Below are 15,412 nucleotides of genomic sequence, written 5' to 3'. Positions count from 1 at the left end.
ATACGCAGTGCATCAATCACAAAACATATAGGTTTAAATCTCTAATGCTTAGATTGAGTAAGATACCTTCAGACACTGCTAATGTTCTTGTTTTTTTGACACAACAAGTATTTGGACTAGATGAGGAACGGCTTAGACCTTGCCCAGCAAAGAAAGAAGGGAATTTGCAATGCTCAGTGCCGACAGGTATCAGTCCATCAAAGGGAAACATAAGGCAACTTTTGGACAAATAAATCATGTAGGTCAAGATTAATTACAGTTGAAATGCAAAGGATATTGTATCTAATTCAGTCTTATTTCCCTCACTCCTAGAGGAAAATACATCTCATTGCTGCAAACAGCAATCTCTCCTGGGAAATGTTAGAAAAAGTCTCTTAAAAATCACTACAAAGTTGGCCCACTGAATTCCTGGTTTGAATTTTATTTTCACTACCCAAAAAGCAACTGCCTTTCGCATAAACAAATTTTCTAACTAGCCATGAGTAAATTTTTTTAATGTAACACAGGAAAAAACTACTCTAACTTGAAATTTTCCATGAGTAAACTATAGGAGCTTGCTGATGTCAAGAAAGGCTTACAGAGACAAAAGCACATTGAGCAGAAGTAGCATTACCAAGATGCTACTTTTCGTAGTGAAAACACTGTTAGACAAACAGTTAAAAACCTTGCTGTAGAGGTATCAAGTAAAATCATCCTACTGCAGCAGTTTAATATTCTGAAAAATGGTGTTACTATAACTATTATGTTTTAATAAATTTTTAGGAGGTGGATAGTACTTTGACTTGACCAAATAAATGGCTCTAGGGTAGGACAACAACCAAACCCAGTATTTACCCACTGTTTTGCAAAATAATAATCTGAAAGAAAAACCCAGAAACGTTGTGCATGGACATCTGATGATTTAGCACCATAGTTAAACCCTCACTGCAAAATCCATGGATCAGATAGTTCTTGTTCTCTGAACACAGGAAAGGCTACAGAGTACAGAAGAAACCAGAAATTGGACAGCTACTGAATTTTACTTACTGTAGTCAAAGGGGTTGGTGTAGGTATAGGAAGCAACCCTGCACCAGGCATCAGACTTGTCATAGTAGGAGCAGGCGCCAATAGAGAGAGGGCTTTGGCTTCATCTGGGATTTTACCTGAAGAAGCAAATGATAGCATTACACAGAGTTGGAACACTAGACAGATGTTACTCTTTCTATGATTTTACAATTACCCTTGCATTTAAAAATGTAATAAATAACAATGAATCTATCTACCAGATCCTTACAAAGAAACAAATAAGAACTTAAGTTTTTCCTTTACCCTGTTCTACTAGGAAAAACAAAAGTGAGAAAAATTTCAAAGACTAGCAATCTCATTAATGGATTATTATTTTAAAAACTGAATAATGTATACAATTATTTAACACTTTGAGCTATGGGTCACCTGTACTGGAAACTTAACGTTCATGAACCAAACGATATCAAGCATGGACGCTTTCCCAGGGCGATGTTTTCGCGGTGATCGAAAGTTGTTTTACACATGACAACCGTTCGTGTTGGCTGCATCACTAATAGCACACAGAACATCAGATACAGAAAAGAAGAACATTTTTTAAAGTTTAATCCCCAGAAATGGCAAATAACCAAATCAGCAAAAGAAAGAAAAACAAAAAAAGAAAAAAACAAGTATATGTTAACTGAAATTTGTGCTCTTCTTTATTCCTCTGGTGCTACCTACTTAGAATGTAAAAATAAGCAAAACATAAAATAAAAAAACTACTGAACTACAGTGACTCCACACAATACATACTACAAGTGAACCTGAAGGTGGAGGAGGGAAGAGCAGAAAAAATTTAGATTTGTACTGTCCACATTCTAGGTTACCTCAGTTTATGTGTAATTTACTTTAAATTTACTGAGACTGAAGAAAATCGTAACTGATCAGCTAAGTAAGCTATTTTTCCCAGAATATGTACTCCCTGCTATTTCAACTTGATTATAATCCTACTGCCATGTTTAAAGTTTAAGTAATAACTAATCTGAATTAAATGCAGGTTTCATTCAATGTAGTCACAATTAGACTATTAAATGAACCCCAAAAATCTCAAAAAATCATGATTTAATAGTCAAACAATTAGGATTACAATTAAATGTACACTTTCAATTTGAAATGCAAAGGGATTTAAACTGGTACAAACATTAAACACTAAAATAAAAAGCTACCAAAAGAAGTTCCAATTATACTAGATATATATGATGTGTTCAACATTACTGGCGTAACTGTACAATTGCTAATCAGCTAAGCCCTTTGGTATTCCCATATGGACCATAATAAAGTAAATGCTCTTATTTAAACATTGTTCTAGTCGTCAAGGAACATACAAAAGCTGTGCCAGTGGCTTTCACTGCTTTGATTCAAACTGCGTATGTTTTAACTTATAAGACCTCTAAATCCAAAATTAAAAATATACAAATATTCTTATCAAAAAGTAAAACATGAGGTAAGTTTCAAAACACCACGCAGTTTTAGCTATAATGAGCTCCAACTCACCCCACAGCAACATACTACTTTTAAAAATGGAATGAAAAAATTTTTGCAAACCTGTTTTACAGATCTGCAGGAAAATCTAGGTTACAGTTGGATATGACCAAAGAACAGAAAAAATCTAAATGAAATTGAATTTATATGTAGCATGGGTGGAAAAGAAAAGATAAAGTAACAGTACCCATTTAATGTCATGCTTCCTATTTACATTTATTTTATTTATGTTAAATTTTGAGACACCTTCCTCCTTAACATGTAAGAAACCACTTGATTTTGCTATCTAAAGAAGAAAAATAGGAAAATTGTTAGCACTTAAGAATTAACTGTGCAATAATGAACTCCAGGGCTTTTTTAAAAAAACATGCATGAATCTAAGCCACCATCACAACGTTCAGCACTCTTCACAGATCTCATTTTGAAGTCAGGCATGCAATGAGAGGTGTACCTAACTGCTCAAAAGGTACTTTGCTGCATACCCTGCCTAATATGTTGCTAACTAAAAGACTTTTGAATACACAGTTCCAGCAGCTGTGCATGCAAATTAGGCATAGAATTATGTACCAGTTCTTCTGCAAAACTAAATACTTCAGTGTTTTCAAATGACTAATGAACCAGAATTTATCCTGAACAGTGAATATCTTGCAATTCTTGCAGGTTTCTATGGATCATGAGACATTGCATAAGTAATAGCAGAAATGGCTCCTGAAGTGGTGTGTCGGCATGCTAACTGAGATCCTTGGTGAATAATGTACATAAGCATATGCCTAATTCAAGTATGCACTTACATACAGCCAATTCAACACACACTTAACCAGGTAAACTTACAATTAGGCACTTAATTTAGGCTTAGGCAGTTAGCCCTTTTAAACAGTAACTGAGTTAGGCACATAACTAAGAAGGACAATGAGTCAAGACTGAAACAGAAGCCTAAACTTTAGGTATATGCATCATGGTATTGAAATAACTGGAACTACTAATAATTTGCTCAAATGTTGTTAAAGGAATCCACTGAACATTTCAGTTCCGTTCACCATTATAGCAGCTCAAAGAACAAATAGCATGCATATGTAAATTGTCAAGTTTGCAGCATTATACACAAAATACTTTGATCTTTAACAATGTAAAGTTTTAGAATACAAAATGTCATCCATCAGTTCCAACACCACAGTAAAAGATTATTTATTTTGTTTTCAAGAAAGAGAAAGGGTCTATCTCTACTGACAGAACCCTGAAAATTTGCCTGTATATTCAAAGATACTGCCTTTTCGAAGTATCTTTTCCAGTTTTTAAAACCAGGTCAAAATTCTATGGAACACTGTTGTGTGGAAACAAAAATCTGCAATGTCTTGAAAATCTACTTCTCTGTTTTTTAAACAGTTTTGAAAAACAACTTAATATGCAAGACCAAATACCCTCACGAGTTACAGGTTTTAAATCTTGGAGTTTTACCTCTGTGAATTTATTTATAAAATGAAATATAAGCTCACAAAAATACAACAAAATATGTGGGCTTTGACACAACAGACTAGCATAATTTAGTTTAAACATGGTATTTAAAAGCTGAATTTTCCATTCTGTTTTGACATGTGGTGAAGATATTTACTTCCTAATGAGGGAAACAGACAATATAAATATGCCACATCTATACCCCATTTCTTAGAAGCATTTCTGCTTAGTAAATTACAGGTTCTATCATCAATTATTTATTGATTCTTCACTTTGCAAAGGAATCTGAAAGCAAATGTAGATTAGCTCAGGACTGCCTACAGACAGTTGTGATTGCTACTTTTTTGTATCATCAAAGTCTCAAGAGCCATAGTCAGCCTATTCTATATCAGAATCCATTTTGATGAAGGTTGAATAGAAGTACCTGCGTTAAACAAGTACTAATTACAGTATTGTTCCTCAAGCGTTCGGAAAAAACTAATTTTCTACTCTTTGTAGTGAAACTACACAGTTAATCCTCACCCCAGAAAGTGCATCTGCAATAAGTTTGCTCATTTTTTAAAAATACTGTTCACGTCTACTCTAAACATAAGAGTACTTGTTTTCCTTCCATTTTAAATCAATGGAACGTGTACCCTTACAAATAAAATACTTTGTGTGATCCAACTCATGAATCTTAGTGGATTTAGCAGCAGCGAATAAAGAGATGACAGCTACTGGCAATTACCTCAACTGCCAAATCCAACAGAGATCACCAAGCAAAGTTCTTTTCAGAGTGAAACCAACAGATGCCAATGCAGCTGGCTGGGAAGAGTAATGCCTGAAGACTAGACACAGCACCTTGTCCACCACTTCTGTTTCAAGGTTTCCATTTCACAGGAAGTAAAAACATCATTTAGGGATGAGAACCATCTCAATCACTCCAGCATGAACTGCCAGGGCTTCTGAGACTGCGAGATGATGGAGCAAAGACTAATTTTCTGACATTTTTTTTTTTTTAAACTTCTTTTTTCAAATAATTACCGCTGCAGCATGTCAAAAATGCAATACATACACACAAACACACGCACACACACGAAGAACTGATTCAATCTTCTCACAAGTAACAGTGTTTAAAGACAATGCGTCTCACATAACACATTCCAACCAAAATTTCAGGTTGCATTTGTACTTATGAGTGGTAAACGGTCTTTTCTGAAAATTACAAAAACAAAAGGATGAAATCTTCCTGTCACTGACCTCACTGCAGCAAGGTTTCATCAAAAGTAAACAAATATTTCATGACATTCAATATTCATAAAATTGTTTCTGAAATAATTATTTTAAGCTCATGACACTAGACATAAATAATCAGCCTTCTTTTAAATAGACATTGCAACCTAAAATAAAACACTCTGCTGAGGAAATATAGCAGAGAAATATCATGACTTTACTTTCTAAAGTTGGTTTCTCCAGAAGTATGAGTCTCAACTGTCCTTTTTCAAGATGAACTCATAAAACACAACATATGAAAGAATGTATCTCAAAACTGACATATTTTTCACTGTTCCTGCCTTCTGACACGATGTGCTAATCTGCTGAATTTAGATGCTTAAATGTATTCTAAATCAAATTTATCCTTAATTCACAGCATTGAAAACTAATCATATTCTAAGTTCTCTGTATATCATCCACCATTCATAAGCAGTTTCGGGTCAACTTCAAGATTAAACACTGTGAACCCTTTACAAACATCATTTTCACAGAACTGAAGTACCAGTTCACAAGTACAAGGGTAAGAGATTTAACAGAACAAAACAAAAAAGGGACAAAATAAAATAAAAATAAAAGAAACAAAGGAAAGAAATCAAAATAAAATAAAAACAGAGACAGGGCGTCCATCTTCAGCAGGCCAGACTTCGATCTCATTTCCCCCATGAAGGTTTCACTTGGCGGCAGGTTTAGTGGCATGGCAAACAATGCCTAACTCAGGCAAGTGTAACAGGTCTGCCTTGGCCAGTCTAGTCATCTAATAATGCACAAATATCACACAGAGAAAACATACAAAACCAAATTAATAGTCAAAATCCATCTACCAGATAATGTGGACATAAAATTTAGAATGAATAGGGTGGCATCTTTGTTTAGCTTTCAACCTTTGTGTTTTCAAAGTATATTTAAAGAAAAACCTACCAATACACACACATAAAAAGTCATATTTTGACAGCTTAGTACTCTTACTTACTTAGTACTCTTACTTACAATTACATTTTTGTTAAATTGTTCATTAAATGTCATATAATTAAGACTGATTTCATTCTGTAGTGATTCCTTCCTCATACACCCTTGATTTACCACTGTTTAAATACATTCTCAATTTCAGATTTTATTCTGATTTTTTTTAAAACCAGGTTTTCAGAGTTCATTTTACCTCTATACCTCTATACTATGTTTAACTTAGCGCACAAATGTTTTATTATTGGCACTGTTGGACAATTATATAATTTTACCTCCTGGCAGAATAAAGCCATCACTACTTTTAAAGCCTGTGATCCACTCCACTGACTCCATTAACAGTGCATCATATGATACATATTGAATCAAAAACCTTGAGCTGTGGTCTCCAAAGTCATATTTATTCCACACAATACTCATCAGAAAGTTAAATCTGTATAATTCACATATTTTTTTAAATGAGTGATTATAATAAAAAGTTACATGGAAACAGCATTCTCTCGTTAAAAAAAGAAGCTACCTCAAAGCCCAATCTCTTGCTCACCTAATTATACATACATTTCTGTGGAAATGGAGAATGATTTTGAAAAATGACATTTTAATACAGTTTCTCAGAAATGCCTAATAAGTCAGCTACAAATAGAGTCAGAACAATATTTGTCAGAACTTTGATTTTTTCTCCTTCCATACATTGTCTACCACCAACAGACAGAAGAAATGTAGCTTTACCTGCCTGGTGCCATATCATGTCAGGCAGTGATCTCATCAGAAGAAAAATACCAGAGGTGTGTTCACTCATTAGGCAACAATCCTCCCTCTCTGGCAGTACTGAACCAATGTTATCAGTTTTTTGACAAAATGTGAAACTAAGATCCTGAATAAACCTTAGTCAAGGTATTTAGGGCAATTTTCCAACTGGGGATTCTGATCCCCTCAGCCTATACACAGTTGCAAGCGGATACAGCCATATTCTCTTTGTGGTTTTAGAACAAGCTCAAAATATGAAACCGAAAAGGCCCCAAAACAAGGCACAAAAGCAACTAAAAATCTAGGCTTTACAAAGACAAATGTGTTAGATGCCCCTAGTAAGAAGGCTGCAAGAATAGACAGGTCAATTGTAGGTCAATTTGGCCTTTAGTGAAACTCTGAAGATTTGGCAGAGTTTGCTAAGAACATCCCAGATGATTATTACAGCAGCACTAATCTCACACTATCTAGATCATTATGTGGCAAACATGCCAAGAAACAGTACTCTGGGACCATCATTAACAAACTCAAGGAAGTTAATAGTATTTTTCTGAACTCTTGCAGTTAGAGATGTTATTAAGAGGTATTTCTGGACTTGCTGCAGTTCATGGTTCAACCACTCTATATATTGTTCATGGCAAAGCTACCAAGTTGAAAGTGAAGTCAGGTTCACTCCATCAGCTGGAATGATTCTACTCCAAAAAGGTAAAAGGGCCAGAGCTAAACAGTCAGATGCTTGATTCCACAATGATCCCAATGAAGTCAATGGGGCTCTGCCTAACTCCAACAAAAAGGTCTACTATAGGACCACGCTTCAGGTAACTGTATTCAGATCTAGGATACTATACTAACAGTTCTGTCTTGTATTCAATACCTCCATAAAAGTGTGGCCTCACAGGCCGGGTAAACGAACATTTGCCAATTTAGTATTCATCAAGTATTTTATTTTATTAAGAATTTTAAGAGCATTTTATGATGGAAGCATTCTGTACAGATCACTGCTTATTTAAGAAGGTATCTAAAACCAAAGAGAAGTACTGCTATAGATAAGAAAAGCTTTTCATGACACACAAAGTAACATTTTCAACAGTAACAAGAAAGATTGCTTTTAAAAAATAAAGCTAACAGGTAAACATTTATATTCAAACAGTAATTATCACCATGAATGCTAAATATTTTAGTTTAGATGACTCTAAAACGGTTAAATGCATATACTGCATGTCTACAAGAAAAAGCAGGATGCACTCTAAAACAATGCAAAATAATCAGTGTCTTCAAAAAAATCACAAGTCAACAAAAAATCCACTACACCAAAGGTGATACATTAAGATTCAAACTGCAGTGTTATTGTGCCAGGAAACTGTCTGATTGTTTCAGAGCTCCATTGACTTCAGTGAGCACTCTGTATAAGAATAACCTTGCCAACACAAACCATAGTGAATTATTTTACTTTTTTACCCTCAAAATATGCAATAATGATGGAAAACTTAATTATCATAATTTAAACCAACTACCTTATTGCTAATGCTGAATTTCAATTAAATCTATATAACTGGATTTGCTCATTCAATGTCCAATTTTGATTCAAGACTTTTCTCTCAAAAAGAAATAAAATAAAATAAAATAACAACAGAGCACCACCTTTTTACACGGAAAGCTTAAAACACTTAACAGACACAACAAAGATCAACAGTACAGAAGAATGTCTAAAATACCAACCTTCTGCGCAGGGAACAACTATCAAAGCTCTGTCAATAAAAACCGTGTTAGTTAGATGCTGGGCCACACCAACACTTGATGCTTCGCGAAACTTAATATAACATACTTTGGAGGAAAAAGCAAGAGGGGCGTTGCTGCAAGATAAAAGGAAAAAAAAATCAATCAGTCACGTTAAATAATTGCATGCATGTATTTTTAACTGTTACTCCTTAAGAAAAAAAAAGGTTTAGACTTCCTAGAAAAGTTAGTCATAAGAGAAGAGTATAGAAATCTACTAATTTGCCTACTTACTATGCCACTGTAAAAAGCATAGTGAAGTACCTCCTTCTTTTTAATGAAAATAAACCTTGTTGAGGAAAGTCAAACAACAAACCCTGCCATTTTTCCATGAGTTCTTCAGATACTAGCCTGTAACAACTAATATTTTTTCTTTGGTTTTCATAAAAGCTGTTTTATTAATTCTTATTAAGATAAAAGAAGTTCTTGAGAGTTCTTTCAAATATTGGGTCTTAGTTGACTAATATAACAAAATTCCTTTTTATCACCTGCCTTAGTTAGGCATATTGTAGCCCGAGGCAGCACTGGATAAGGTAGGAGCAACTCACCATTTGGCTACAAAAGGGAAGGAAATTTGCTTTTCCATTAGGCAGTATACCAACCGAGAACATGTAAATATGTAATCTTGATCAAAACCACAGAAGTTTGCTTTAAAAATGGATTCCCTAGTCAAGGTTGTGACCTTTATCTGAGCAGCTCATTTCTTCACATGGATGAAGTACAGGTGACATTTTTAAAGAGAGAATGTAACAGGATATTGCTGGAATATTAGCAATTTCCATATGAAAAGACCATCTGTCTTCTAGCAAAGCAGAAAGTCATGGAAAATGCACTGCATAAACTGTTTCACCCTGGTTCTGCCTCAACCCAAACTGAAAAACTTGTCAACTTTCTGGAAGTACCAGCAGCAGTTCAAGTTTAACCCAACCCATTCTGTAGTCCCTTCAAATTCCAAAGCAGGTACTTTCAAAGTTATTTCATGAAATTAATTAGATTTCAATATTTAACTACAAGTTCAAAACTTTTAGAGATATTATTTCATCCTATTAATTGCAAAGATAAACCGGGAAGTTCGGAGGCATGCAGACTATATGCTTCACAGACAGTATGCTTCTGGGTACCAGAACAGTAACGCCTACGTAAAATATCTAAAGAGATGATGACATTCAGAATGGCATTCAGAAACACTTATCATGGAAAATTCTGTAAAGACACTGAGGAGGAAAAACTAAACAGGGCATGGGAGAGACAAACACGAAAGTTAGCCTCATACAATTTAGAAAAAAATTACAAGATGACTACATTTCATTTATAAACTTTGTCTATAGTGGCCAATGTTCAAGTTTCCACATTCAGGACAGAAATAATTGCATAGGAGGGGTTCTGAGCCAGCTGTAAGGTCTTGGATCAGATCAGTTTCCAATATCAGAAGTGACAGCAAGCTATGACTTTTTCAGCACTCACCACAAACTCTGCTGACCACAAAGACTTTTAACGGCCACGGGGGTTTTTCTATTTGGTTGGGTTTGCTGGGGGAGGGGAATCCAAGGTGGGGAGGAGGAGGGGGTGTTTTGGGTTTTTCTGTTGTCATTGTTTGTTGTTTGTTTGTTTATCTGTAAATACATGTCAGTGTTACAACTCAAATGGCTGAAGCCTTTGCTGAAGGTTCTGTGGTCCACACTGTTAAAGAACCACAGAATCATAGAATCAACTGGGTTGAAAAACACCTCCGAGATCAAGTCCAACCCTTGATCCAACACCCGTGGTTATTAGACCACGGCACTAAGTGCCACATCCAGTCTTAAAAACCTCCAGGGACGGTGAACCCACCACCTGCCTGGGCAGCCCATTTCAATGTCTGATTACTCTCTCTGTAAAAATTTTTTACCTAATATCCAACCTAAACCTCCCCTGGCAGAGCTTAAGGCTTCTAACATCGCCCAGGTTTTTCTCCTTTTTTTGTTTTTATTGCCAACTCAAGAACATAATTCTGTTCCAGGCAGTCTCAGACCCCATAATAATCTTTATAAATTTCAACATCTACAAAGCCAGCTCTGACAAGTGTGGTTTTTTAACATTCGTCCTCCTGTTTTACTTGGATTTAAATTACAAAAGCTATGTTCAAAGTATGTTAAAAAATATTAATATCTGGACACTACTGCAAATGAGGTTCTACAAAGAAGTCTTGGTACCAAATATTTTCTGAGGGTTAAGAAGGAGAAATTCTCTATAAGGAGACCATCTCTGCTAAAAACACATTAATGATGCATCTACATCAAGGGAAACTATTAAGATCCAAAGGAGCTAAAACTCTAGAAGGTTTCACAATGATTGAGTCCCTTTTAGGAAATGAGCCTCTGAAATCTCCCCAGCAGGCTTCTTAAGAAGTCTTTCCTAAAACAGAAAAGTCCTATTCTGTTTTAATTCCTTTTGTTGCTTTTTTTTTCTGCTAACCTTTTCTGAGGCTGGATTGAAGGAGTCATAGTCTTCTTCCTAGGGTTAAGCAGCAGTGACACTAAAAACCAATTTTATATCTCTGATTGAAGTTTACTAAAATCCAGTTTCTTTAGGAAAAAAAAAAAAGGAAATAAAAAAGGAAATAAATATCTAAATAGTTCTCAGACATTTCTGACATTTTTCTTTTCCTTTGTAGGAAGATAGCAACATTCCATCTCCTACTAACAATCAATTGAAATATTTCCTAAGAATGACCTATCCAGAAGTCTACAGTAAAAAAATGGAAGAAAAAACTGGCCAAATTTTCTTCAGAGGAGTGATGTCTGGAGGAGACAACAAAAATTAATAATTAATGGCATAATTATGCAGAGGCTCCGTGTGTTTTGCCTCAAAGGCCTCATCTATATTGCTATCACTGCATGAGGTAACAATGTCTATTGACTGGACCATAGAGGTGACAAACCTATGTCCCTTTGCTGAGTTAAGTGAAGGTGGTCTATCCATCTGTAAGGCACAAGTGAGAGTGGCTCAGTCTGGTGGCACCCGTCAAAGCTAAACCAGGCTTTGCTCAGCCACTAGGAATCATGGACAGAACACTGTTAGGCTCTGAACTACAAGAGGCCACAAAGCCCATCGCCAAGGTCTGGTATGACATGTGTGTCCACCTCCCAATGCCTGCTGGGTGGCAACTAGAGTGGAGCTTCCTCGTGGCAGAACACAAGAGGCCAATCCAGTCTTGCCCTTGAGTAGGGAAGGGTTACGACCAATTAGCCCACTGTCCAACTTTAGGTTAAAACAAAAGTTTATTTTAAAACACTTGAGTGTTCTAGCTTCCAAGATCACTCCAGACCATGCAGAAGCAAACTGTTCACAGCAGAACTTTGCACACCTAATAGAGCCTGTGCCTCCCTGCTTTCAAACAACTCATTCTGCAAAGAACCAATTGTTGCTCAATAAAGTTGTTCAACATTTAACTGTTGAAAAATCCTCTTTCTTGAAGACTTATCCTTATAAATGTGACTTTGAAGGCTAGTCTGAAACACAGACTTCAGCTGGGTCACAAGTGTATCTCAAAAGCACAGCTGGGAATAGGAATCCGATTACAGGCATCACTGATCTCCTCACAGGTTGAAAAAAAAACGCCACAGTGTGTGAGTAACTAGCACACTGGAGAACATATCCAAGGTAAAAGACCTGTCACACCCTGCAAACCAGTTTCACATTTCAACTGTACTGCAAACCAAAAGGGATCAATAAAACTTTTTGCCTGGGACACCTTTGCTTCCCAACCACTTGTCAATAAAGCATTATTTCCTAATTTTATCACAATGTTTTCAAACATATTTTTAGAGAGTCAACAGGAGGCACCTCTTTTTTTGTTTCAAAAAAAGGACAATAAATAATTAATTTTTTCCCAAGGAAGTAATTTGAAAGTCAGGTGAAATGTCCATACCAGTTAGAAAAGGAAATCTGTATTTCTAACAGTTATTCATAAAAACTCTAAATTAACCAAGAGCAAAATACGTAATTACAATCCCACATCCTGTCTCTTAAAATTTAATTAATCACGAAGAACCAAATTTTATAGCTTTACAGCCCTGACATTCCCAAGCTAAATCCTACTGTGGCACTGGATTTTATTATTTTATGTGTATATATGTACTCTGGCAAAACTGCACATCTCAGCACAAACATTTTTTAGATATGAGTGTCAAAAAGTACCTCTTTGACTAAAACCTAGTGAAAGATAAGAGCAACAGCTGTAACAAAACAAAACAAAACAAAAAAATCAGTAAGGAGAAAAGGCAAATCCCCAGAAAACTGCATAAAAATCCACCATATACCTAATAAAGTGTTTAAAAATCAGTTAGCCTGTTTTAAGCATATTATGTACTATTTACATATTAAATAGTTAATTTTTGTGAATAGCTGGCATTCAAACATACTCAGATAAAATGTAGCTATATAAGCATTGAGAAGCACCAACTTTTTGGCTATTCAGCTTAGTAAATCGAAATTTGGTCAATCTTCACATCATCTTTTTATTAAAATTCAAGTATATGGATGCAAATTACTCCCTCTCCTTTCTGCTATTTAATTATTCTAACAAAATACACAGTTTGAAAGGGCATGGCTGTTATTCACTTTCCAGTACAACTGCTGCCTAAAGAAAAATAATATTTATTTTCCTCCTCTTTTCTGCTGATTACCACCTACTCGGGAGAAGCAGCACTGTTATACTGCAAGTCCTAGCATCTCCCACCTCAGCGCATCCCTCGCGAACCGCTACAATTTAGGGAAAGGTGGAACGTCCATGATTAATTTACTGCACAAATCTTATGGGGAGCAACTCCGAGCACAAGGCAGAGAAGGTTCCGTCCGTCTGCGGAACCTCAGCTATTCTGGCTTCTGTTCGACCACCCCCATCTTGGAGCAGAGCCCTTCTAACACACTGGGGGAAAAAAAAGAGTAAGGCAAGCGGGCGGGGGCGGGCTGACGGCTCCCTGGCCCAGCCGCCCTGCACACAGCCCGACCGAAAAGAGGAGGGCCAGCTCCACTGGGTTTCCAGAGGGGAAGAGGCCCGGTGCCGCCATCTTAAGTGCGGGCGCAGCTCCTTCCCCGCCGGCCCGGCCATACACAACGGGGGAGGGCACGTGACCCCCGCCCAGTGCCCGTAATCAATATGGCGGGCTGGGCCTTGTGCTTCTCCCCTCCCCGCCGCCCCCCCGGCGCCTCCGCGCCTCCTTCTCCTCCCGAGCCTCCGTCGCTGCGAAGGCCGGCGCGGGCCCCACTTACTCCGGGGGATAGAGGCGCAGCTCCTCTATATCTCCCAGGAAGCCGAAGAGTGTCCGCATTTGCTCGCTGGTCACGGCCGAGGAGAGGTTGGTGACCTGGATGACGGACGTGGGGCCCAGGGGAAAGCCCAGCGGGACCCCGATCCCGCCGCTGTTCATCATGGCGGCGCTTGCTTGGCCGCTCGGCGCGCACCGCGGAGGGGGCCGCGCACCGAGGAGCGCGCCGTCGGCGGAGCGACCCCGCGGGCGGGCGGGCCCTCTAGCGGCGCACTCGGTGCTCCCGGCGGAGCGCCCCGGGCGGAGGGCGGCCCCTGCCGGCTGGGGCTCCGGCTCGCACGGCTGGGAAGAGCCCTCGCTCTCGAGGAGCCGCTTCCCCCGAGCCGGCCGGGCCACCGTGGGCAGGGCGGGGCTGCGCGGGCTCGGGCCCCGCCCAGGAAGGGGCGGGGCTGCGATGGGCCGCCCGCGCGCCGGGCCAGGGGCGGCCCCGGAGACCCCGCGTAGGGGGCGGGGGTGGTGGGAGCGCCGCCCGAGGCAGCTCCACGTTTGAACGCGATTCGGTGGCCAAGGGCAGGAACACACAGTTTACTCTGCGGCTAAAGAGGTGGTAGTAAAATAGGTTGCTAATCCTTCTGTTATATCGTGACTGCAAATCTCTCCCAACTAAATTGACTTTACCTGGAGTTGTAGCTGGAAGTTCTTGTGAAAAATTAAATTGGCCAGAGAAAAGGAGGCTGAGCACTTAGTGTGTCTGTGACCTCCATTAAGGATCAAACTGCAATCTTTCCTAGGTGGTACAGAGCTGTGCATCTTGGCACTGAAAGGGTTTAATACTTCAGACAGTTTGCAAGACTTTCCATACCCCAAACCTGAACTGAGAAGGGACTGAAGTGTTTTTGGGGTTATCGGGTCTGAAAACATTCTGCAAATTTATGATACTTCCCTGAGCAAGTAGGTCAGTTGTTACAGAATGTCCACAGATAAGTCTGGGTAGTGTTTCTTTTATTCAGAGATTTATGTTAAAATGCCTGTGAATATATTTAAGGTAGGACTTATTTCAAAATTATAACTGGTGCACTCATATTCTTCAATTAAATCCATGATCAAACAGTAAAAGATTTAAAATCTAAGTTAAATCCTTTCAGCCGTTCTGGTAGTGTAATAAGTAGTAGTAGTTAAATTTACTCATCAAATTAGTAGCTTACTCATTAAACTGTAGTGCATGTTATATTCTTATATATATATGTCATTATAATCACTGTTCTGTTACGGGTAAGAAACTGTAAGTTGTAGAATGGTTCATTATCAGCATTGTAAGCTGAAAAAGCATGAAGTTTGCAGTTCTAAAGCTAGAAAGACAAACCATTGTGCCTTGTTAAGTAAATATTTTTGTATTTTATTTTTCTAAAAAGCTTATTGTCTTACAACACGCCTAAAGTAACGAAAGA

At 37.9% G+C, this 15,412-nt stretch overlaps 1 protein-coding gene across 4 annotated transcripts in view; it reads right to left on the bottom strand.

The window, feature by feature from the left end:
- SREK1 (splicing regulatory glutamic acid and lysine rich protein 1) overlaps positions 1-14,329 on the bottom strand; it is a 33,019-nt gene extending 18,690 nt beyond the window's left edge. Inside the window, exons 1-3 of one of the 4 annotated variants that reach the window (XM_050330082.1) lie at positions 13,969-14,329; positions 8,659-8,792; positions 1,027-1,142 (exon numbers count right to left, since the gene is read on the bottom strand). In XM_050330082.1, coding sequence (XP_050186039.1) covers positions 1,027-1,142; positions 8,659-8,792; positions 13,969-14,129 — 411 coding nt within the window. In that variant the 5' untranslated portion in view covers positions 14,130-14,329. The other 3 variants (XM_050330079.1, XM_050330081.1, XM_050330080.1) reach the window with 3 other exon arrangements.
- Between the last annotated feature and the right edge of the window lie 1,083 nt (positions 14,330-15,412).

Source organism: Myiozetetes cayanensis, unplaced genomic scaffold (assembly GCF_022539395.1).
Source record: "Myiozetetes cayanensis isolate MyiCay16 unplaced genomic scaffold, myiCay2020 scf4, whole genome shotgun sequence".
NCBI classification, from domain to species: domain Eukaryota; kingdom Metazoa; phylum Chordata; class Aves; order Passeriformes; family Tyrannidae; genus Myiozetetes; species Myiozetetes cayanensis.
Note: the sequence above shows the minus strand (reverse complement) of the source record. Positions and strands in the feature narration are given on the sequence as shown.